At 37.7% G+C, this 23,782-nt stretch overlaps 1 protein-coding gene across 1 annotated transcript in view; it reads right to left on the bottom strand.

The window, feature by feature from the left end:
- Positions 1-16,603: 16,603 nt before the first annotated feature.
- The window catches only part of LOC107658584 (annexin A4-like), a 14,106-nt gene continuing 6,927 nt past the window's right edge, over positions 16,604-23,782 (bottom strand). The window contains exons 6-13 of the mRNA XM_016447180.1: positions 21,559-21,649; positions 21,353-21,432; positions 21,113-21,169; positions 19,831-19,924; positions 18,622-18,717; positions 18,474-18,532; positions 18,259-18,381; positions 16,604-17,323 (exon numbers count right to left, since the gene is read on the bottom strand). Coding sequence (XP_016302666.1) covers positions 17,264-17,323; positions 18,259-18,381; positions 18,474-18,532; positions 18,622-18,717; positions 19,831-19,924; positions 21,113-21,169; positions 21,353-21,432; positions 21,559-21,649 — 660 coding nt within the window. The 3' untranslated portion in view covers positions 16,604-17,263. The remainder of the gene's footprint in view (positions 17,324-18,258; positions 18,382-18,473; positions 18,533-18,621; positions 18,718-19,830; positions 19,925-21,112; positions 21,170-21,352; positions 21,433-21,558; positions 21,650-23,782) is intronic.

The following is a 23,782-nucleotide window of genomic DNA, read 5'->3' as shown; positions in this document are numbered from 1 at the left end:
CATTAGAGAGCCCAAACGGCATAACAAGATACTCAAAATGCCCCCTGGAGGTATTAAAAGCGGTCTTCCATTCATCCCCCTCCCTTATGCGAACCAAATGATAGGCATTGCGAAGATCCAACTTAGTGAAAAAGGAAGCACCCTGCAGACTCTCGAAGGCTGAAGACATCAACGGTAAAGGATAGGTATTCTTCACCGTGATGCTGTTCAGCCCTCGATAGTCAATACAAGGACGAAGGGAACCATCTTTCTTTTCCACAAAGAAAAACCCCGCGCCAGCAGGAGAAGAAGAGGGACGGATGATCTTGGCTGCCAGAGAATCAGAAATATATTTCTCCATGGCCTCCCTTTCCGGAGCGGAAAGTGAGTATAACCTGCCTTTAGGCGGAGACGTACTTGACAATAACTCTATCGCACAATCATAAGGACGATGCGGAGGAAGAGAAGCAGCCCGAGACTTACTGAACACTCCCTTCAGGTCCAGATACTCAGCTGGCACGTTTGACAGATCCACATGTTCATCCTGAAACACAGAACAAGACACAGAAGAACAGGCAGACAACAAACAAGACGCATGACAATATTCACTCCAGGATGAGACTGTTCTCTGACGCCAGTTTATATTGGGATTGTGTAATGACAGCCAGGGGTGACCCAAGACCACCGGAGCCAGAGGGGAGTCGGTGATGAAGAAGGAAATGTCCTCCGTGTGGTTACCTGACGTGACGAGCCTCACCAACGGTGTGCAATGGGTGATAGGTGAGAGCGACTGCCCGCAGAGTGCACTAACCGAGATGGACTTCTCGAGTGGAACCAACTGAACTCCCAGTTTGTGCGCTGTCTTGCGATCCAGGAAATTTCCCTCAGAACCCGAGTCAAGGAGAGCTCTACAAGGGAATGTGTCCCGACCTAGGAGTAGTTGGACTGAGAGAAGAGTTACTTCCGAGGAGGCTTTCTCCACCGCGACTCCGCCCGCCAGTAACTTCCTAACTACTGACGGGCCTTGGCTTTTACTGGGCAGCATGCAACAACGTGACCCGCAGCACCACAGTACAAACACAGGCCCAGATTTCTGCGTCTCTCCTTCTCCTCCCGTGAAAGACGGGCTCTGCTCACCTGCATAGGCTCGGGACCGGAGAGGTAACCAGAGGACCCTTTAGTCGGGGCGGTGAAATGATCGCCACTACCTGCCGACACCCGTAGAGTTCGCTCGTCACGCCGTCGCAGTCTATTGTCCACTCGAATCGCCAGATCGATCAACCCGTCCAGTGAGGTGGGTAGTTCTAAAGTGTAGATTTCATTGGTGATCCGATCGGCCAGTCCATGCCTAAAAACGTCCCACTGCGCTTCCTGATTCCAATTGCACTCTGCCGCCAAAGTGCGAAACTCGATCGCGTAATCAGTCACAGATCGATCTCCCTGACGTAACTCCGCCAACTCCCGCGCCGCCTCCCTGCCGTACGCCGCCCGATCAAAGACTTTCCTGAGTTCGTCCGAAAAAGACTGGAATGACGAACAACACTGATGCTTCCGCTCCCACACCGCTGTTCCCCAGAGTGCCGCACGTCCAGTCAGCAGCGTGATAACAAACGCCACCTTGGACTCCTCTATGGGAAAAGATGAAGGCTGGAGAGCAATATGAAGTGAACAGGTCGCTAGAAATTACCGGAGCCAAAGGGGAGTCGGTGATGAGGAAGGAAATGTTCTCCGTGTGGTTACCTGATGTGACGAGCCTCACCAACTGTGTACAATGGGTGATAGGCGAGAGAGACTGCCCGCAGAGTGCACTAACCGAGATGGATCTTTCGAGTGGAACCAACTGAATTCCCAGTTTGTGCGCTGTCTAAGTGAACAGGTAGCTAGAAATGATCGACACAACAGGGGCTCACCGGAGTAGACTGTTGGAGGCGGTAGGCGGGGCTCAGCCCGCCGGCTGGGAAACTCCACAGGTGAGGCTGTAGCGGAATCGAGCACAGTGGGCCGTTGGGCCGCTTCAGCCCTTAGCTGACGAAATTGGGTGGTTAAATCCGAAACTTGCGTTATTAATGTCTGTACAGCTCGACCGGTAGCCAGGATCTGCTGTTCCTGCTGCTCCATGCGAGCACTGCTGCCGGAAAGAACGTCTCTGAGCGCCGCTGCACTTGCTGGATCCATCCTGGTCAGATCGTTCTGTTACGGGAAGAGAACTCAGAATCCAGTTGCGAGTGAAAAGTGATTTATTGTGACAATAAACAATGAAGCTGGGTCGCAAGCCAAACGCGACGATTAAGGTGAGTAGCCGTGAGCACACGGGGATTGCGAAATCCCGACCCGATCCAGCTAGGGGAGTGGAATCCAGCGAGACTTCGATGGGTTCCCAGACTGGACATAATCCGAGACAGAGGACTGGAAACAATCCGAGGCGGAGATCCGCCGGGCACATAGACTCTGGAGAGACAACAAGCATGAGCCAGGACAAACAACGATCTGACAACATGCAGCACAACACACGAGACAGATAAAGACAGGACAGAACGAGCGGCAGGTGCAGCCGCGCTGATTAGCTCGTCAGCCCCTTGGTTGCTGGAGCAACGCTGACGAGCAATCAGACAGGTAACACAAACAGGCACGCAGTAATGAACACACGGATCCATGAACCGTGACAATTTCTGTTTGCTGTCATTAAACGCAAAGGCTTTCATTCTTATTCATGGTTTCGAATGGCAAACTGTTCTGAGGTTAGGCTGTTTAAGCCCCTACTCGGCTATTTTAAGCTGTTTTGAAGATGTAAAAAGCATGTAAATGGAGCGGAACATGATGAACTTGACTGTAAGTACTTTTTAAATGCATGTCCCTGGTGTTTTTATGAACAGTTTATCCATGCATGTAATGTCTTCAATCATAATGAGCGAGCTCTCATATAGAGCCTTATTGTGATTCAATCAATTCCTAATGGATAAAATCAAGTCCTGCCTTCATTTCCCCCTGTTGTATTATATCTTTTTCACTCCGAGAGATGTCACATTATAAAAAAAATAATAAAAAAAAAAAATAGTTCACCCAAAAATCTAAAATTTGCTTAAAATGTACTCACTCTCAGGCCAATCAAGATGTTGATTTATTCATTTATTTAATTTAGCAGTACATCACTTGCTCACCAATGGATGCAGTGAATGGGTGCCGTCAGAATGAGAGTCCAAACAGCTGATAAAAACATCACAATAATCCACAAGTAATCCACACAACTCCAGTCCATCAATTAATGTCTTGTAAAGCAAAAACGCTGTATGTTTATCCAGTAATTGTTTCTGGCTAAAATACGAGTCCTCTAGCCATCTTGCTGAAAAAGTAATTTCGTCTGAAGCAGGAGAGAAATATGAACAAATCAAGCACCGTTTACAAGTGAAAACATCCCAAAACAGTTCTAAACAAATATGTCGGTGAATTTTGATGTGAGAGGACAACAGGGGATAGACTTTTTTACTGGAGGAAGCGTTATTGTGGATTATGGACTCATATTTTGTCCAGAAGTGATGGTGTAAAGTTAAAATGCTTAATGATGGATTTTTCTTAGTTACAAACACACAGCTTTTAGTAGCTTCACAAGACAGTAATTGATAGACTGGTGTGGATTATTGTGATGTTTTTATCAGATGTTTGGACTCTCATTCTGACGGCACCCATTCAATGCAAAGGATCCATTGGTGAGCAAGTGATGTAGTGCTAAATTTCTCCAAATCTGAAGAAGAAACAGACTCATCTACATCTTGGATGGCCTGAGGGTGAGTAAGCTTTAAGAAAATTTTCATTTTTGGGTAACTATTCCTTTGACACTTTCTCTCTCACATACAATGACAGATTTGCCTCAGATCTGGTGTATTTAGATTAAAGATTATGAAAGATTCTTAAATTGAAAGGTGAAATATTAATGGCATAATCTTTCCCAATTGGCCCTTTCGTTAAATTGCAACCAAGTACTCGCAGGAATATTTTTGAAGGTTAGAGCACTCTCCCCTGGGTAATATGGGTTCACACTCCAGCCTTCTAATACACTATTTTTAGAGCTAGGATGGAGTCTAGAATATATGCAGTCCATTAAAGCTACTGTAATTGTAGATAAAAACATAGCTTTTCCCTTTAAGCACTATCAGGCCAAATTGATATGCTCCAGCAAAGTGTTTACGAAATTTCAAATCATATATAGATTACACTGTTGATTCAAAAGCCTTTTATCACCTGAAATGTACTTCTTTTATTTGTTCTGAAATTCATTTCTGAATATTCATATACTTCTATGGTTTAGTGAATATATTTTTTAGAGGTAAAGAAAGCAGTAATAATTGACATGTGGTAATGATGTTTTGATGCTTGTGCCCATCATGACAACAGATTATACCTGGAGGCAAAAAGTGTCTTCCTCTATTGTTCCACATACATCATTAATCTCAGCTCCTGCTTCCTTAATTCCTGAGGAGTCTGAATGCATGATCTGAAGGTTTGTGCATTGAAGTGACAATGAGAAAAGTCTTTTAAACTACTATGAGGGCTCTTCATTCGAACTCTCTGATCCAGATGAATCTGCACTAATTTTGCTGCAGCTGTGCTTGTTATCCACCCATGTCTTTGTAGTGCAGTAGGCATGTGTGCTATTTGAAGAACACGCACATCAGTGAAACAGGCACACGTATGCAAAAATAGCAAATGAAGAAGTATTGTTTTGACATTGACTGAATTCAAGCCAGGTTTAGAGAAGGAGGTGCCATCTGTGCTCTATATCTGTCTTTGCTGAAGATGAAGAAGTATTTAAGTTTTTTTTTAAAGTGGTTGTTGTTGTTGGTTATGAATTTACAGGAATAGTTCACCCAATCTCTCTCTCTCTCTCTCTCTCTGTATGTATATACAGTTGTGGTCATAGGTTCACATTGCAGAACCTGCAAAATGTTAAGAATAATAATTTGAATAATAGTAATTGAAATTCAAATAGTTTTCACCCCTGGCTATTAATGCATCGTGTTTCCTTCTTGATAACCAGTGAATGTTTGATCCTTTTATAATAGTTGTGTATGAATCCCTCAATGTGAAAAGACGGATCTCACATACAGGCACTGTTGGAAAGGGTTAAAATATGGAAAATATGCTGGCAAACCAAAGAATTTGCAGGACCTGGAAAATTTTTCTAAAGAACAGTGGGCAGTTTAACTGTTCATGAAAATCAAGGGACTCACGGAACAATATCACAATATATCACAAAACATAAAAACAGTCGTGGATCATTCAGGTAATGACACACAGTATTAAGAATCAAGTATGTATTGAACAGGGTCGTTTTTATAAATGTAGTTATTATTTTGTCTTGGAGTACATCTTTTATGTGAAATAGCTTATTAAGGACAACACTAGATAAAAAAATAACATGCGATTTTTATGATCCCTCTTATTTTGTTAAAATTATTAACAGTTTGCAGATTCTGCAAGGGGTATGTAAACTTGTGACCACAACTGTATATATATATATATATATATATATATATATATATATATGTGTGTGTGTATATATATATATGTATGTATATATATAATGTAATATGTCATTTTACAACATCTGACGAGGAAAATTATTATATCATTAAATCCTGAAGGGGGCATTAATAAACCATGAATTTATTAAACTTGACATATCTATATTTGTATTTCTCTCAATGTGATTAGATAGACAGACAGACTAAGATTTAGTTTTTCTAAAGCTGTTGACTACATTCTCTTCAGTATATTCATGAACCGACTGTAAGTGTGTGCATATTGTGTGTGTGCAGAGCGGCTCCATATGCTGTTACATCAGCAGTATGAATCACTGATGAAGAGAGCCTTACTTTACTCTGATGAGGGAGCATTGTGCTGGAACGGCCAGGCTGGTTCCCATGAGCAATCAGACCTGTGCTTTAGGCTTTTAGAACTGGGCTATATATATATACATTTTACAGAAAGTGAGAGGGAGAGTAATTTTCTGGAAGCTTTTTCCTCTTTAAAGCAAGCATTAGCTACATAACTAAAGTGATGAGAAAGAAAGAGAAGCAGTTTCACTTTTTTTTGTTTTGTTAAAATTTCAGCTCAGTTCAGACTACATGTGGTTGTGGAATAACTTAGAGAAAGCTAAGACTCAAAAGGAAACATGCACTGCGATTGTTCTATCTATACATGTATCTGTAATCATAATGGAACTGTTGGGAAAGCTGTAGTTTGAAGGTGAAATGTGTAATTTTTGTGGCAGTACAAAAGCTGTCATTGGGTGGGTACAAAAAAAAAAAACAGAGCTAAAAGAATGCTCTGATCAATCATCCGATAATCACTTCCTCTGCCTCTATCGACGGTTTCTCACCCATCTATAACATGAAACCAATCACATTGTGATGACGCAAAAGAGCCTGCATCACTTTCATGTGGTGTGATGGTTTTAGAAGTGTTGAAAAATTCTCACAATAATAGCTTACAATAATTAACAGTTCTCACAATAATAAAATAATAGCAGTGTCATTTCGACCTCCTCAAGAGGTCGCCGCATACATTTTTCAAGCCGCATACATCTCATTGAGATACATGACAATTTGTCAGCCGCATACATCTCATTTCAAATCATTTCAAGCAAATCAACAATTATAAAAATTACCATTATATCTCATTAGGTTAAAATCACTTTATTTATTTATGTTTGTTTGTTTGTAATGGTTGGTTATCCTCAAACAGATTTAATTAAAGCTCAAGTGAGTTTTATCATTTAAGTTAAAATTTGAGTAGTCATTGAACATATTTTTTGAATATATTTGCTGTTCTTCTCGCTTCATTCACATTGCTTTACCATGTCTTTTGCATGGGGAGTTTTGAGAGCTTTAAAAAAGTTGAAAAGAAAAGCCTCCTTTCTCCAGTTGCTAGCAAATTAAACATGCAACGCAAACAATATAGTCTGATTCACGACAAATGGCTCTAATGGGTTGCTCTTTTAATGAATCGTATAAAAAAAAACAGTTTGAATCTGATAGATCCTTCACAGAACAAACTCACTAAATCAGTCAAATCAATTACTGAATCAATGGACAGTAAGTTATGATTTTTGAGGTTTTGTGTACTTACTGTGAAACTTTATTTTATATTTATACATTTTTAATTTAACGTAAAACGTGACAGATGACAGTGAATAACAATGAATGAATAAATTTTAACAACTGTCACATTAAGTGTAATTTAATTTACGGGCTGTATTTAATGTCATTTGACATTATTAAACTATTTCCTCTTAGCTTATGTATCCTAAAAGCTGAGCAACTGCTGAAAAAAAATAGAGTAAGCTGGTTTGCGGGTTGATTTTAGAGGGGTTTTGACCCCTTCTTTAGCTGGTCAGGCTAGGAGACCAGCTTGACCAGCTTTAACCAGCTAATCAGCATAGGCTAACATTAACATTTCTAACATACGTTAGTATGTCTGTAGCATAACAACGTCTAGTTAGCTAGTCAAGCAGGTTACCAAAAGTGTTTTCTGAATTTTTGACCTCATTCACTCTTTTGGATGCTATTCAGTAGCTGCTCAACATTAATAATCCAGAGGGATGGTGTTACGGACTGTGCAAGTTTTGAAAGCTGTCGCTATCTATTATGCTGTTTGTATTTTCTTATGATTCAACACTTGGCCTATTTTAATAGCAGTCATGTCAGGAAATGTCATATGATGCTGGAGGAGTAGCATATGCTAGCTCATAATTAATGCTAAAACTATATTTTTGGCTTTCTTTGTGGAGTGCATTCGTAATAAACTATTTTGCTTTGAAATTTCAAGGATGTAAACATTATTATGCATGAGCATGACACAAATTAATTCAAGACAACCTGGAAAAAGTCCTGGAAGTTTCTCACGGAAACACACTTGATGTCAGTGTTTCTTCTCATATATTTTCAGATGAGGAAAGATCCCAATGGCTGCGGTGTCGAGAATGGAATACCAGCATTACTGCATACTGAGCAGTTAGCATGTAAAATAGTATGTGAAATGGTTGCATAGTTCTTCTAAATCCTTTTATGTGATCTTTTGATTGTTTTTTTGCATTTTAATCAAATTAGTAAAGCAAGCTCACCTAATCAAATAAATCAAATAATGAGCTAAGCAAAAGATGTTGAAAATCATAGATTTTACTTACAGTTCTTTCATCACACATGAAATGGAAAGTCATATCAATCACAATGTATTGTGTATTTTGCTCAGTACTGCATATTTTGCATACAGAAAATGTGCATAATGCACACAGTATAAATATAGTATAAAAGTAGTATACCACTTAACACATATCACATGATCTTTCAGAAATCATTCTAACATAATCTGAATTGCTGCTCAAGAAACATTTCTAAAATATTATCAAGGTTGAAAACAGTTCATATTTTTGTAGAAACCATGATACATATTTTTCAGGATTCTTTAGTGAATAGAAAGTTCAAAGGAACAGCATTTGTTGTAAAAATACATTTTTGTAACATTATACATGTATAGTAACATTTCATAAATGTATGAAATAATACATAGTATGAGTCGTACACCATTTCATACTTAACAAATATCAAATCCTGTGTTCCTCCAGCAGGTGATTTGTTAATAATAAATGACAACAGTATAATAGCCTCCTCTGCATGAACCATCTGCATGAAAAATGAATTTGCAGCAAAAATATACATTTTTTATATCAGGTCCTCATATTGATTGACACTGTAGGGATCAAGCTTGTATTCGTCTCCAAATTGTCAGGTTCTTGCATCTCATTTCGGCATGAAAAAAGACACTACTTTGAACATGTAGTAGCTGATTTTTAAAAAATATATTATGAAGTGCATGCATTTATTCATTGTTTCAATTTTCTGGACAAGGTTTTTTTCACAAGGATAAAAGTTACAGACAGTCAGGATCAAAGAAGCAAGAAAAGGCAACTCGCAGTGCTCTGATCAGAAGATGAATAGGAGGTTGTCCTAACCACCGAGCGCACTGATGCCACGATGCATTAACATTTGATCAAAACATCAATATCCCAAACCAAACAATCAGACATGCAACTGTTCAGTGTCATGATTTGTTTGGCCAGAGTTGCATATTTATAAGCCATATGCTTTGGCACTGTGTTAATCTGGGCTGTATGCTTGATGTTGAAGTGTTGAAATCTAACAGATACTCGATATGTGACACAAGACAAATATCAAATTGACCCACTCCAGAGTTGTGTACTGTCCAAAATTAATGCTTTGCCACACCTGCTGATGGTGGGTGAATTAAGAAACATTACCATAATTATTTCCTTCCAGTCACGAAACTGCAATTTGAATTTTTTTGGGGGAAAAAATCAATTATGGAATTATACTGTATGTCTGTTTTTGGTCAGTCATTGTGGCACATGTGTGCATTCTGGTGGTTTATTACAATGTTGGAGAGTTTGAATTCAGTGAATTGAGTTTTTTTTTTCGCCATTGGGATAAGAAAGATAATTGTGAGTTTTTAATTTCACAATTCTGACTATTTTTCTTGCAATTCTGATATTACATCTCATAATTTCAGACTTTTTATCTCAGAATTGTGAGATATAAAGTCAAAATTGTGAGATATAAACTCACTATTGCGAGATATAAACTAATTCTAAGAAGAAAAGATGGAATTGTAAGATGTAAACTCGCAATTTCAAAACTCGCTTCAAAAACAGTTCAGAATTGTGAGATAAAAAGTTGCAATTAACTTTTAAAGTTTTTATTCTGTGGCAAAAACAAACAAACAAAAAAACAGAATTGTGAGATATAAACTCAGAATTCAGAGAAAAATTTAATTGTGAGATGTAAACTATTCTGAGAAATAAAGTCAGAATTGCAAGATATAAACTCAGAAATGCAGACTGTAAATTCGGAATTGCAAGAAAAAAGTCTGTGATTCTGATATTACATCTCATAATTCAGGCGTTTTCTCAGAATTGCGAGAATAAAGTCATAATTGTGAGAAATAAACTCGAAATTCTGAGAAGAATAGACGGAATAGTAAGATGTAAACTCACAACTGTGAAAAAAATGTCAGAATTGATATGAACTTACAATTCTGAGAAGAAAAGTCACAAGTACTTTTTTTTTATTCTATGGCAGAAACACAAAAAGTCAGAATTGCAAGATGTAAACTCAGAATTGAAAAAAAAGAGGAATTCCTAGTTTACAGTGGGTACGGAAAGTATTCAGACCCCCTTAAATTTTTCATAAAAATGGCTGTCCACCAACGTTTACCATCCAACCTGACAGAACTGGAGAGGATCTGCAAGGAGGAATGGCAGAGGATCCCCAAATCCAGGTGTGAAAAACTTGTTGCATCTTTCCCAAAAAGACTCATGGCTGTATTAGATCAAAAGGGTGCTTCTACTAAATACTGAGCAAAGGGTCTGAATACTTAGGACCATGTGATATTTCAGTTTTTCTTTTTTAATAAATCTGCAAAAATGTCAACGATTCTGTGTTTTTCTGTCAATATGGGGTGCTGTGTGTACATTAATGAGGAAAAAAAATTAACTTAAATGATTTTAGCAAATGGCTGCAATATAACAAAGAGTGAAAAATTGAAGGGGGTCTGAATACTTTCCGTACCCACTGTATATCTCGCAAGTTTATATTTTGAGGAATTGTGAGATAAAACAAAAATCACAATCACCTTTTTTTTTTATCCCACGCCAGAAACAAGATTCTGTACTTTTTGGAGCTATTTGCATTGATGAAGAAAATATCGGAACTAACTAGATGGCACAAGGGCAGTATACAAACACTACTGCTGTGCATGTGCTATTGCATAATTATTTTTCTAATAATGTTTCCGGCCAATGAGCAAGAGACTTTCTCATTTATTTAATCACCAAAGGAAATTTTTGCGCACATTTTGGACACTGATCACACGCATTATGCATTCCAATTCATCTCTGGCTAGTGACTGAAATGGAAAAAGGGAAAAAAACATCCACACAACAGATTTGTTTTTGATGGTTTGTGAGCTAAAGAGATGACAGTTTAGGACTTCAGTTTCCAATTTCATTCTGTTTAAAGTTCAAAAAGCTGTCACTGCGTGATCATTTTTATGTCACGGTTTGTTCTCGATATCATTTTTCCGCTTTGCCGCTCTTTACCTAAGGATCTGGCTGGTTTGCCTGTGCACATGGTTTAAATGTAATACAATCAAGGTCCAGTTGAAAAGCATGACGTTCGGGCACAGTTAATTCTCTTGAAAAGCATAGGATCTGTTTCCCATCTTCAGTGGCCCTGTGGGAGGAAAATAATTATGAAATCATTAGACATTTGAACTGGAAAAGAACAGACAGCTAGTGTTTGTGTTTCTGGGTGCTCTGGTACATGTATCAGTGCGTTGTTTTTGCACACTATGTATTTTTCTCTCATCGCACGTCTTGAGTGACATCAGAGGGATTATGCTGAAATGTTTCTCAGATGTGTTTGTGTCTGCCGTGTCTCAAAGTGTTCTTTTCAGTCATCATTAGTATATGTGATTCACGTACACTAGAGTGTCTAATCCCCTGTGGCATAAGATGTATGTTCTTGATTAAAACAACCACAAACTGAACCATAATTCTGATCCAGACCAGAAGTATTATGACAGATTCTGCTGTGTGTGTACTGTACTGCTCACTTAGTTTTTCACTTATTTTAATTAGTAGTGCTTGCTAAGCCATTCCCAGGGTTAGGGATTTAAAGAGACATGATTGATAGATATGAATGATATCCAAAATTATGCAGCATGTTGGAGGTGTAATATTTATTTTCTACGTGATTGGACTTTTTGCTTGGTGGATGAAAAAATTTTAACAAATATCCATAGATTTTTATATACTTATACATATGCTCACCTGGGCTTCATTTATCTGAACAAAAACAACAGTATTTTAAATGTATTATTACATTTCAAGGGTAATTTATTCATGTGATGGAAAAATCTGTATTTTCAGCATCATTACTCCAGTCTTCAGTGTCACATGATCCTTCAGAAATCATTCTAATATGCTGATTTGCTGCTTAAGAAACATTTCTTATTATCAATGTTGAAACCAGTTGTGCTGCTTCATATGTTTGTGGAATATATTATTGAACTAATACAACAATATAAAAATATTATTGTCTTAATATTTTTTTCAAGATTCCTTCGGATTCAGATTTGGTTTATATTCGATTAGGGATTTGATTCGATTTGGTAACTCCAGTCATCTCTATACGATCAACTAGGATCACGCTACTTTTGCAAAATGCAGCCCTGAACGATTCACAAACTACTGACTCATGAGCGAGGCTGTTTTGTGGATCTTGACTGAATCACAGTTCACACTCGCTGTTGCATGTAGGAAACGCTTGTGCATGCTCTAAAGAGACGTCATCTGAGGAAACAAAAAAGCTTTCCCACCAGATTTTAAATTATTGTTTAACATTTTTACTGTTGGATATTTAAGTCGCAGTAATCACTACCCCCTTTTTTTCTGCAGAAAATACAGAAATTTTGTTTAGATTGTTTAGAACACTTAGATGAGCACATGATGAAAATGGTTAAGTCAAGTGTATAATCAAATACAACACGTATCCAGTATGAGCTCATCACCATAAACCTGAACTCAAGGCCTCTCTAACATCATAAAACACTGTCATGGTGCACCTTTCGCCTCCTATAATTATCCCCGCACTAATGAGGCAATGAACTAATAAGACACCTGGGTTTCCCACCCTTAAATATTCATACACACACACTACACTACACGCATGCTCACAAAACACACTTCAGAACATCTCTGCCGACTCATTTCAGTCACTTAAGAAACATGTTGAATTCATTGGTTGTGCAATGCTAATCAGTTTTGAGGGTCTGATATCACCTTAAAGTATAAGAGGCGCATCTTGACAAAATTAAGGTGTAATCCAGTACTGCATGTGGTTAAGTGGCAAGGTCGTTCCTCTCGTTCTCTGTTGGAGAGGAACAGGCCGATTTATGTCCTAGTTTGTGTAATCATCATCCCCTGTGCTCTAGATCCAGGATAATGAATGGTACATGGAAACAATGTTAAAATGTAGAATTTTTATTTTAATTAAATTAAATTTTTTTATTTACATTTTTCATTTTATTTATTTATTTTTAAATTGACTTAATTACACTTAAAGGTGGGGTAAGCGATTTCTGGTAGCCAGTGTTGACTTGAGCGCCTTGTGTTCTTTCACGACATGCCTCGTTGACCTCCGGCTCAAATTACGCACCGTTTCACCTGGATTTTCACAAGTGTCTTCTGTGCATGTGCTCAGAAAGCGGAGTCTATTCTTGTCAATGAGTTTCAGCTGTCTGGTCGCGATGACAAACACCTTCCCGTACACAAACACCATAATAACGAGGGGCACGTAGAAGGACACCACTGAGGAGAAGATGGTGTAGGTCTTGTTAGTATGGAAATCACAGCATTCTGGTTTATTGTAACATATTTTTGCCTCTTTATAATCTGCACGAGAAAAATGGTTCATGATTGGCACGAAGGAAACTAGGGACGCCACTATCCACACCGTGCAGACAATATAGCTAGCTCTGCGCTTCCCAAGGAGGACCTGATGTTCAAAAGGTCTCGTGACCGCAAAATAGCGCTCAACGGCGATGACACACAACGTCTCTATGCTGGCTGTGACGCAAAGCACGTCCACGGACTGAAACAGACTGACATTGAAAATGTATGCTTTATGATGTAATAAAACAATTTCAGCTAGCTTACCCAGACTACTTGTCAGACTTCTTATCAGATGATCACATGCGTCCTCCTGACCCACAATGTATTATTTGTGCTATATTTTTTTTACCTTTTAATGATTTTATTGTAGTATTTGATTGATATGAAGCTGTTTTCATTAATGCTGTTGTCATTTAATTTTTTAAACACTAATCTGCATTTTATGCAACATGACTTCACAAAAACAAAGCTGCAGGTGCTACAAACTTATTTCAACACGCATATTTACATAACGAAATGAAACGGACCACCATGAAAATTGTGATGCCACTTACCCACAATTCTTGTCATTTGAGATGATCACATACCACCTTTTGACTCATACTGCATTATTTGTGCCATTGTTTTATTGTATTTTCTTGATATTTACAGCTATTTTATGCAATATAGCTTCACAAAAACAAAGCTGCTGTGTACTGATTATTTTGAAATAATATTTGACTAAAATGAAACCAACCAGTGTGGAATGTTTGATGCCTTTATGAAGTAATAAAACAATTTCAGCCAGCTCACCTCAACCTCAAACTTCCACCTGACCCATAATGCATTATTTTTTGCTAAAGTCGTTTAGTTGCTACATGCTTCCGTGTTGAAATGAAACAAACCGACATGGAAAATTTGATGCCTTTATGCAGTAATAAAGCAATTTCAGACAGCTTACCCAGAAAGGTACTTCCTCTCTCAAATCATCTTCAATAATTTATGCTCGTCAGCAAGTTAACCCTATTTCTAAATTCTTATCTTCCATTATCGTGCAACTGTTCTCTGTACACCTTCCCACGCCTCTAAATACCGATGTGAACAAAATGTTCAGAAGGATGCAGGACGTGTGGTTTGTGGTGGGCACCGTATTGTCAGCTTCCTGTGGTAGAGCTTCTGGCCTTTACAGAAGAACTTCTGCAGAATGAGCACATAGCTTTCAAAATGTACAATTAACATACTAATGTATTGAATAATTGTTCACTAAATAATTAGGTTAGAGATTATGTAAAATTATGTCCTTTGTGGAAGTTGTTTCGTATTTCTGAAATGTTTCATGGCTCTTGGATCAGCCAACACATTGCCCTGACCCTATTTACACTTAATTCCAGAACGTTGCTTGTTTCCTTTGTTGTTGCATCTTAGTTCTGGCTTTGTTTACACTGAATTCACAGCGTATAGACGGTCATGCTACAATGCAGTTCTGTTTGTCAGACAGATTAGCCATCATTCATTTGCTTCCCTCTGGCAGTTCAAGCAAAGCTTGACAAAGTTTCACAACATTTCATGATGTTCGGCTTGCTGCTGAAAATGACAGACTGTTTAATAGGAAAAATATTAGAATGACAGATGGTTTGTCAGGATGTCCATGTTAATAAAGCTACTGAAATTGTCTTAATTGTTCAAGGTGAGTAAATCGTACGAAAAACTGACTAGGGAAAGTGTTAAAGGTCTCTGGGAGCATCATTTGCTGTGTTTTCTTTGATTTTGGTGTGTTTTTAATTTATATGATGGCTGTACAGCACTCTAGCTTGACAGTAGCCTCAGGGGAAGTACATCGCTTGCAATTTTACACACATACACGGAGAGCGTGTTCGTTTCTCTGGTTCCCCGATGATAACGGTAAAAAAGCAGCAACTTTTAAAAAATTCTGAAACTTTCTTGCAAATTGACATGCATGAGGGAAAAACTTCAAAATCTTGGCTTCATTTGTCTAAGACATTGCTGCCCATGTTGGCCCATCTGTGATAATACAAAAACCTTCAAACTTGGATTGAACGTCAGTGCAGGTCCAAACAATCTGCTGTAGAACACAAAGCTGACTCTTAGTTTTGAGATAAAACAGTTCGACCAAACACACTGCATTTCCAAGATTATTGACTCAATTCAGTTCAGAGACAGATTTTTTTCAAGACACACACACACACAGACGTCTGTTTCACTATCCTTGTGGGGACTCTCCATAGGCGTAATGGTTTTTATAGGCCTACTGTACAAACTGTATTTTTTGGTGCCCTACACCAACCCTACACCTAAACCTACCCCTCACAGAAACCTTTCTGCATTTTTACATTCTCAAAAAAACTAATTCTGTAGGATTATAAGCTTGTTTCCCCATGGGGACCAATTTAGGTCCCCACGCCGACACTAGTCCCCATGAGTCGGTGTGACTTGTGTAGAAAAACATGCGCACACACACACATACACACAGAGAGAGAGAGAGAGCACACAGAGAGAGAGAGAGAGAGAGAGAGAGAGAGATTTGCTTGCTGGCATGATCTGTCTCTGTCAGGCTTTTTTTCTTGAATACGATACAAAATGGTATGAAAAAAGTGGTCTTGACGTTCTTGCTGTATTGGAACATATAAGTCATACAAGCAAGCATAAATTTCTATGATTTTTTTCATTTTTATTTAGTAATTTAACATTTCATTTAGTAATTTTGTTGTGTTTTTGTCATTTTAGTAGTTTTTTGAATATCTACATAATATTTGTCTATGTTTTTATTTTTATTTGTTTTATTGTAAACTACCAAAGCAAGAAAAATCATTTGTCCCCAAATAAATAAATAAATAAAACTGTTTTCAAGTCATTCAAATTTAATTTGTGTTTTAGTATTTAGTGTTTATTGCCAGAAAAAATGGCAAATCAGTGTTTAAAACTGTATTCAAATATGTCCCAAAATAAATTAATTTAGTTTGTAGTCAACATTTACTGAAGGTTAAGCACCTCCTTTTACTTACTGTTTATTGAAAAAAATAAATGAATAAATAAATACACAGACACACACACACACATATATATATATATAATTAATTTGTTTTGTATCCTATTCGTGGAACTTTTTAATTTCTGTTTCATAGACATACAATGTATGATAACTCAAGCCACAAAAGTAACATTCTTTGTGACTCGCAGAGGAATGCACATGAATACATGCATAGCGCCACTTAGTGGTAAAAGTTTAAATACACTTTTTTTGTCAGTCATTTTCCCCATAATTCTGACAGATGCCACATTCACTCATATGATTAATATGCTGCACTTTATTAAATTGAGGCACGTAGTCTGTGAAACCTGTAATCTAGAAAAACAGAGAAACTATGCTGATCTCATATGCTTATGCAAACAACCGTGAGCAATTAGTAAAATTGGACCGAGTACACATAGATGTTGTACATTAAACAAATTATACTCAGAGTAATTACAAAAATGGACCTCGATGAGTGTGCTGAGATTAAGAAATTAAATGAGACAACAACAGATCAATACAGTCAATACGGGCTGTTCTTTTCTCCTTTTATTTTTTTGACAAACACCAAGATGTGCCAATCTATAAAGGACTCCCATAAATTCCAAGGCAATAAGCAAAAAAACATGAATCTCATTTAAAACATCACTGTTCAGTTTTAACTGGTATTACAAACAGGGAATGTGTTTGAAATGCTGTAGACTTGGTGTGAGAGACAGCGTTTCACGTTAATGAACACGGCGAACATGTTACTTTTCCCCTCCGCACAGCTCCAACAGGATCTTACGGTAATCGCCCGACGTGTCACCCTAATAAACAAACAGAACAGAGTTTCATTATGGGTTAAATGTTAGTATTGCCTTTAGTAGTGCTTTTAGTGGGGATTTTTGTGTTTGTCTGCAAAATTTGTTGAAATTAAAGGAATTATTCACCCAAAAATTAAACTTTTCTAAAAATGTATTTACCCCCAGGCCATCCAAGATGTAAATGAGTTGGTTTCTTCATCAGAACAGATTTGGAGAAATGTATCATTACATCACCAATGGGTCCTTTGCAGTGAATGGGTGCCGTCAGAATGAGAGTCCAAACACCTGATAAAAACATCACAATAATCTACAAGTAATCCACACGACTTAAGTACATCAATTAACATCTTGTGAAGCAAAAAGCTGTGTGTTTGTACGAAATGAATCGATCAAGATGTTCTTAACTTTAAACCATTGCTTCCAGCTAAAATACGAATTCTCTATAGATAAAATTGCTTTCTCCAGTGAAAAAGTAATTATGGTTTATTATGGATTATGGACTCGTATATTGGCTAGAAACAATGGTTTAAAGGTAAAACATCCTAATGATGGATTTGGTTCTTACAAACACACATTTTTTCACTTCTCAAGGCATTACCTGATGCACTGGAGTGGTGTGGGTTACTTGTGGATTATTGTGATGTTTTTATCAGCTGTTTGGACTCTCATTCTGACGGCACCCATTCACTGCAGAGGATCCATTGGTGAGCAAGTCATGGAATGCATTTATCCAAATTTGTTTTGATGAAACAAACAAACTCATTTACATACTGAATAAGTAAATGAGTCGATTTTCAGCAAATTTCCATTTTTGGGTGAACTATTCCTTTAAAAGTTTGGCTTTGCTTCATCCCTGAGGTATTGTGTTAGAGTATTTGTAATATGTTTTTGAATATTGTGTTTAGTCAAATATTCTCAGTGAAACAGCCGTGTCCCACCTTTATAAAGGAGTGAAGGGTCTTTCCATAAATCTTCAGGAACTCTGCTTTGATGTCGAGCATATCGATCTCGGCGCGAGCCACCATGATCCTGATCAGCACGCTATCTGTGGTGCCTAAACCCTAAGAGCCAAGAAACAAGAGAAATTATGACTTTTGTACTGATCAAATCCCTAATGTGTGCAAATATTAGATCAGTTGGCGTTTCCATTTACCTTCATTGACTTGTAGAGCCTTTCAGCAAAAAATGCTGGCTTGTTTTTCAAGCATTTCACTGCAAGGGTTAAGAGAAGCTTTTTAGATCCCAGTATGCAATTGAAAATGTGTGAAGATAATTCAAATATTGCAATACTCACGACAGACCTATTGCCAGAAATGCATCCTCCAGGCAGCCAGACATCTCCCTCTTTATGCTGTCTTCAATGTCCCTTCCAGAACTCTTCGGATACTCCTGAAACACTGGGAAAAGAAAAATGGTTGAGAATGTGCTTGATGTAGGCTAATACTACTTGAAACAGCCAACTATAGTTGTCACATGATCTCACAACGTTGCATGTTTAATTCAGTTAGCACCATCTAGTTAAAATAAATAGCTGAATGAATGGTCATTTTGCATTTTTAAATAAAATGAGTGAAGGAGCAGAAAAATATAACTAACCATGTACATGTTAATTAATCCTATATATAAAACGAATAAAAATGACGAAAGCATATAACAAAACTACTAAAATTAAATTGAAACTAAACTGAAAATGTAAAATGCTCATTCAAAATATTAATAAAAACTATAGTAGTATATATAAATAAGAGTAAAATAACACTGTACTGCACATAATTTACATGAACAGTATGAGAAGTAGGCCTACATCTATTCCAAACAACTTTATTTAAATCCAGTCACCACAAGGTGGAAGTCATGAGCCTACTTCATTGTCATATAAGGTCATTTTCCCACTGTGCTGCTTTCTATTGTTACATTAGAACGATCACAAAACTGGGAAGGAGTATTTCGGTTATTATCTGGCATGCACAGATACCTCGGAGTAAGTGATTTCTGTTCCTCACACACAGCACAGTGAGGAACTTGACCTCATCTGTTCCCCAGCGAGCTTCGCCTGCCTCGTAGATGTCCTGTTGGATGAGAAACAATGGAGAACTTTATCGGAGCAATTTCCATTTATACTGTTAATGATTAATGAACACAAGCATGATTGTTGTGTACCTCTAAGGCTGAACCCCACATTTTATAAAGCAGTTTGCTGACACTGAATTAAATTGAAACTAAACTGAAAATGTAAAATGCTCATTCAAAATATTAATAAAAACTATAATAGTATATACATAATAGTAAAATAGTGTACTGCGCAAAATTTAAATGAACAGTATGAATTGGCTGATATGTCTATTCCAAACAACTTTATTTACATCCTGTCACCACAAGGTGGAAGTAATGAGTCTACTTCATTGTCCCAAGGTCATTTTCCCACTGTGCTGTTTTCTACTGTTGTTACGTAAGAACGGTCACTTGACTGGGAAGCAGCGTTTCTGTTATTATCTGGCGTGCACACATACCGCGAAGTAAGTGATTTCTGTTCCTCACACACAGCACAGTGAGGAACTTGACCTCATCTGTTCCCCAGCGAGCTTCGCCTGCCTCGTAGATGTCCTGTTGGATGAGAAACAATGGAGAACTTTATCGGAGCAATTTCCATTTATACTGTTAATGATTAATGAACACAAGCATGATTGTTGTGTACCTAAGGTTGAACCCCACATTTTATAAAGCAGTTTGCTGACACTGAATATACACAGAAACACGTCCAATAAAGAATTGTAAATACAGAGAATATACAGAGGCCCAATTTTTATTTACACACCTTAGCCACACATAAAAATAAAGCACTACATTAGATAACATATAAACAATATTTATTGTAAAGAAAGGCACCACAAGCACGCCTTTTTTTTTTTGCGGCCAGTGTAGTCGGATTCCATAGAGAATGACTCTTACGAGTCGGTTCTTTTTAATGAATCAAAAACATCCAGAGCGGCCAGTCGGATCCCATAGCGAACAACTCTTATGAGATGGTTATTTTCAAGAAATCAAAAAAATACAGCATGACCAGTGTAGCCCGATTCTCAAACAAATAACTCTTACAAGCTGGGTATTTTCAATTAAAAAAAAATAAAAATAAAAAATAAAATACAGCGTGACCAGTGTAGTACGATTCTCAAACGAATAACTCTTATGTGCTGGTTATTTTCAATGAATCAAAAAATACAGCACAAAGAGAGTAGTCTGATTCCCGAAGGACTCAAAGACATACAGCGCGACCACTGTAGTCTGAATACTCAATGAATGACTCTCATGAGCTGATTATTTTCAATTAATCAGAAACATGCACCACAACCAGTATAGTCCGAATTGCGAGAAAGGGATATTTAAGTGAATGAAACACTTCCAGTGTGATGGTTCGAGTCGTCCGATTCCCAAACAAATGACTTGAATGAATCCGTTTTATATAATATAAGCTTATATTTTATAAGTGAATCAGCTACAATGTTCTGTATTATATTGTACTTAATGCTCTTAAGACTTCACTTAAGTTACTAGCTAGTTGTACAATGATGAATACTATAGGTTTTATCATAAGTATTTTATAAAAATAACTGAAATTGAAATTGGGGGTTGCAGTACACTGAAGCTCTACTATTACAAAATCACACTGGATATGCTAAGCAAGTAATGTCTAAGTAATACCCAGTTTAAGGTATTCAGAACCCATTACACCACAAAACTTTAACATGTGCTTATTACGCAAAAAGCTACTGCTAACCACACCAAAATTCTCACCTTTGCATCCTGAACAGCCTGAGCCTCGTCCACCTTGGTGCTCTCGTCACGCCCAGCCTATAAGCAAAGCAGAAAATCAATATCAATACATCCCATATGCCAAACTATCAGGGGTCACACCTGCCCCGGCCGGACACTGTGGATGGTGAAGGTTTGCATGGCAAACAAAAGAGGTGATGAGTAAAGGCATCAAATAATCTTCTTCACAAATAAGATAATACAGGTGATTTGTTTATTTACCGTGAGTAAAGACACCAAAACTCTCTGGAACATTCCAGACGTGTCTCCGCAGACGTCGTCCTCAAGACTCTTGCCATTTTCTGTGATAATGACATTATCAGCACAAGAAAAGTGAATGAAAATAGTATAATATGGGGAGACCTGTATACTTTTCACAATGCAGAAGTGCTTATCCATGATAAGTGTGAGCTGTTGCACATCTGTACCTTTCTTGTAAGTAGCAACGATTTCCTTCACCTCAGCATTGCTTCTTGAGGCCAGGATGTCAATGAGACATGCTTCCTCTGTCCCTGCACCCTGGAAAAAGGTTGAAGATATTGTGATTAGGGACTAAAACTATATATATAATGCCCTCTGACCAGAAAGTTGTCAATGGGAAGAAAGTTATTTTAAAGGGGGATGATTCTTCTCTATACCCACTTTATGGGGGCAGTTGTGGCATGTATGGTGGCATGTATGAGGGCAGCTGTGGCCTGATGGTTAGAGAGTTGGACTTGTAACTATAGGCTTGCTGCGATAGACGGTGTTTTCGGTTATACCGGTGTTAAGCCGCAACACCGGTTATGTCATTTGCCTACCGCGGCACCACCCCCCACCGTAGTTTAGATTTTTTTATAGTAACAAAAATAATTTAGCCTAGTTCAGTTAGAGGACAGATACTTTAAAAAAGTTCAGTTAGAGGACAGATACTTTAAAAAACTAAACGATCAATGCAGCGTGCCGAACCGTGCACGAACGACAGTGCACCACGGAGCAGGAGTCAGATTTTATTTATCACGTGAGGAGAGTGAGTCGAGCTGACTGACAAGAGTGAGGTGAGAAAGACAAGATGATGGCAGAAGATTGTTTAGAAAGGAAATGCAAAGGCGCCTGTTTGGCAATATGTTAGATTTTGAAAAGCCTATTGACTGGAAGTTTTTTTTTTTAAACATTCGTTTCTTATTTATTTGGTTCCACAGTGTTTGCTGATTACTTTATTTAAACTTTGTGTATTTTATTTATTTTATTTTACATCAAGGTGTATATGCCGTGCCTCCAAGCTTTCTTATTCGTTTTGCTAATAAACGTTCTATGTTTCTTATTTATTTGGTTCCACAGTGTTTGCTGATTTTCAGTTTTATATACCTATTTAAACTTTGTGTAGCCTAAGTAATTTGTTATTTTATTAGGCATAGGCCTATATGGTGTATTTTTATTCGTTTTGTTAATAAAAGTTCTGAGTTTGACGTTGTTGTTGCTTGAATTGAATCAATGCTGAATTGCCCCTAATTTAAAAGTGAAAGTAAAACATGCACGGCGCTTTTTCAAGCTATTTGAAAGACAAGAAATCCGAGGAAAGGAGGGGGAGAGTGAGTCGAGCTGACTGACAAGAGTGAGGTGAGAAAGACAAGATGATGGCAGAAGATTGTTTAGAAAGGAAATGCAAAGGCGCCTGTTTGGCAATATTTTAGATTTTGAAAAGCCTATTGATTGGAAGTTTTTTTTAAACATTCGTTTCTTATTTATTTGGTTCCACAGTGTTTGCTGATTACTTTATTTAAACTTTGTGTATTTTATTTATTTTATTTTACATCAAGGTGTATATGCCGTGCCTCCAAGCTTTCTTATTCGTTTTGCTAATAAACGTTCTATGTTTCTTATTTATTTGGTTCCACAGTGTTTGCTGATTTTCAGTTTTATATACCTATTTAAACTTTGTGTAGCCTAAGTAATTTGCTATTTTAATAGGCATAGGCCTATATGGTGTATTTTTATTCGTTTTGTTAATAAAAGTTCTGAGTTTGACATTGTTGTTGCTTTAATTGAATCAACGCTGAATTGCCCCTCATTTGAAAGTGAAAGTAAAACGCGCACGGCGCTTTTTCAAGCTATTTGTAAGCCAAGAAATCCGAGGAAAAGAGGGAAAACTCAAACGAACAATTGCTTGACGCCGAATTGCGGCAGTTGCTGCTAATTTGAAAGTGAAAGTAAAATTTGCACGGCACTTTTATTAGCCATTTGAAAGTGAAGAAAAGAGGGAAACTCAAAAGAACTAACACCCCCCCACCCCAATGGTGATACCGGTATTACCGGTGTTGTCACTCGTCGATTAACCGGTGGGCAATTTGAGTTGAATTACTGAAATAAATGAACTTTTCCACGACATTCTAATTTATTGAGATGCACCTGTACTTGTAACCCGAAGGTTGTGGGTTGGATTCGCAGTACCGGCAGGAAATTTCTTCCACCTTCAATACACATGAATTAGGTGCCTTTGAGCAAGGTATCCAGCTCCCTGGATGCCGCAGGAAAAATGCCTGCTTACTGCTGCAGGTGTGTGTGTGTGTGTGTGTTAACTACTCTCTGCTGTGTGTGTGTGAACTTGAGTGGATTAAATGCAGAGGACAAATTCTGAGTATGTTTTTTTTTTCTGATCAAGGCAAATCAGAA

This window comes from Sinocyclocheilus anshuiensis, unplaced genomic scaffold (genome assembly GCF_001515605.1).
Source record: "Sinocyclocheilus anshuiensis isolate Anshui unplaced genomic scaffold, SAMN03320099.WGS_v1.1 scaffold343, whole genome shotgun sequence".
Classification (NCBI taxonomy): domain Eukaryota; kingdom Metazoa; phylum Chordata; class Actinopteri; order Cypriniformes; family Cyprinidae; genus Sinocyclocheilus; species Sinocyclocheilus anshuiensis.
Note: the sequence above shows the minus strand (reverse complement) of the source record. Positions and strands in the feature narration are given on the sequence as shown.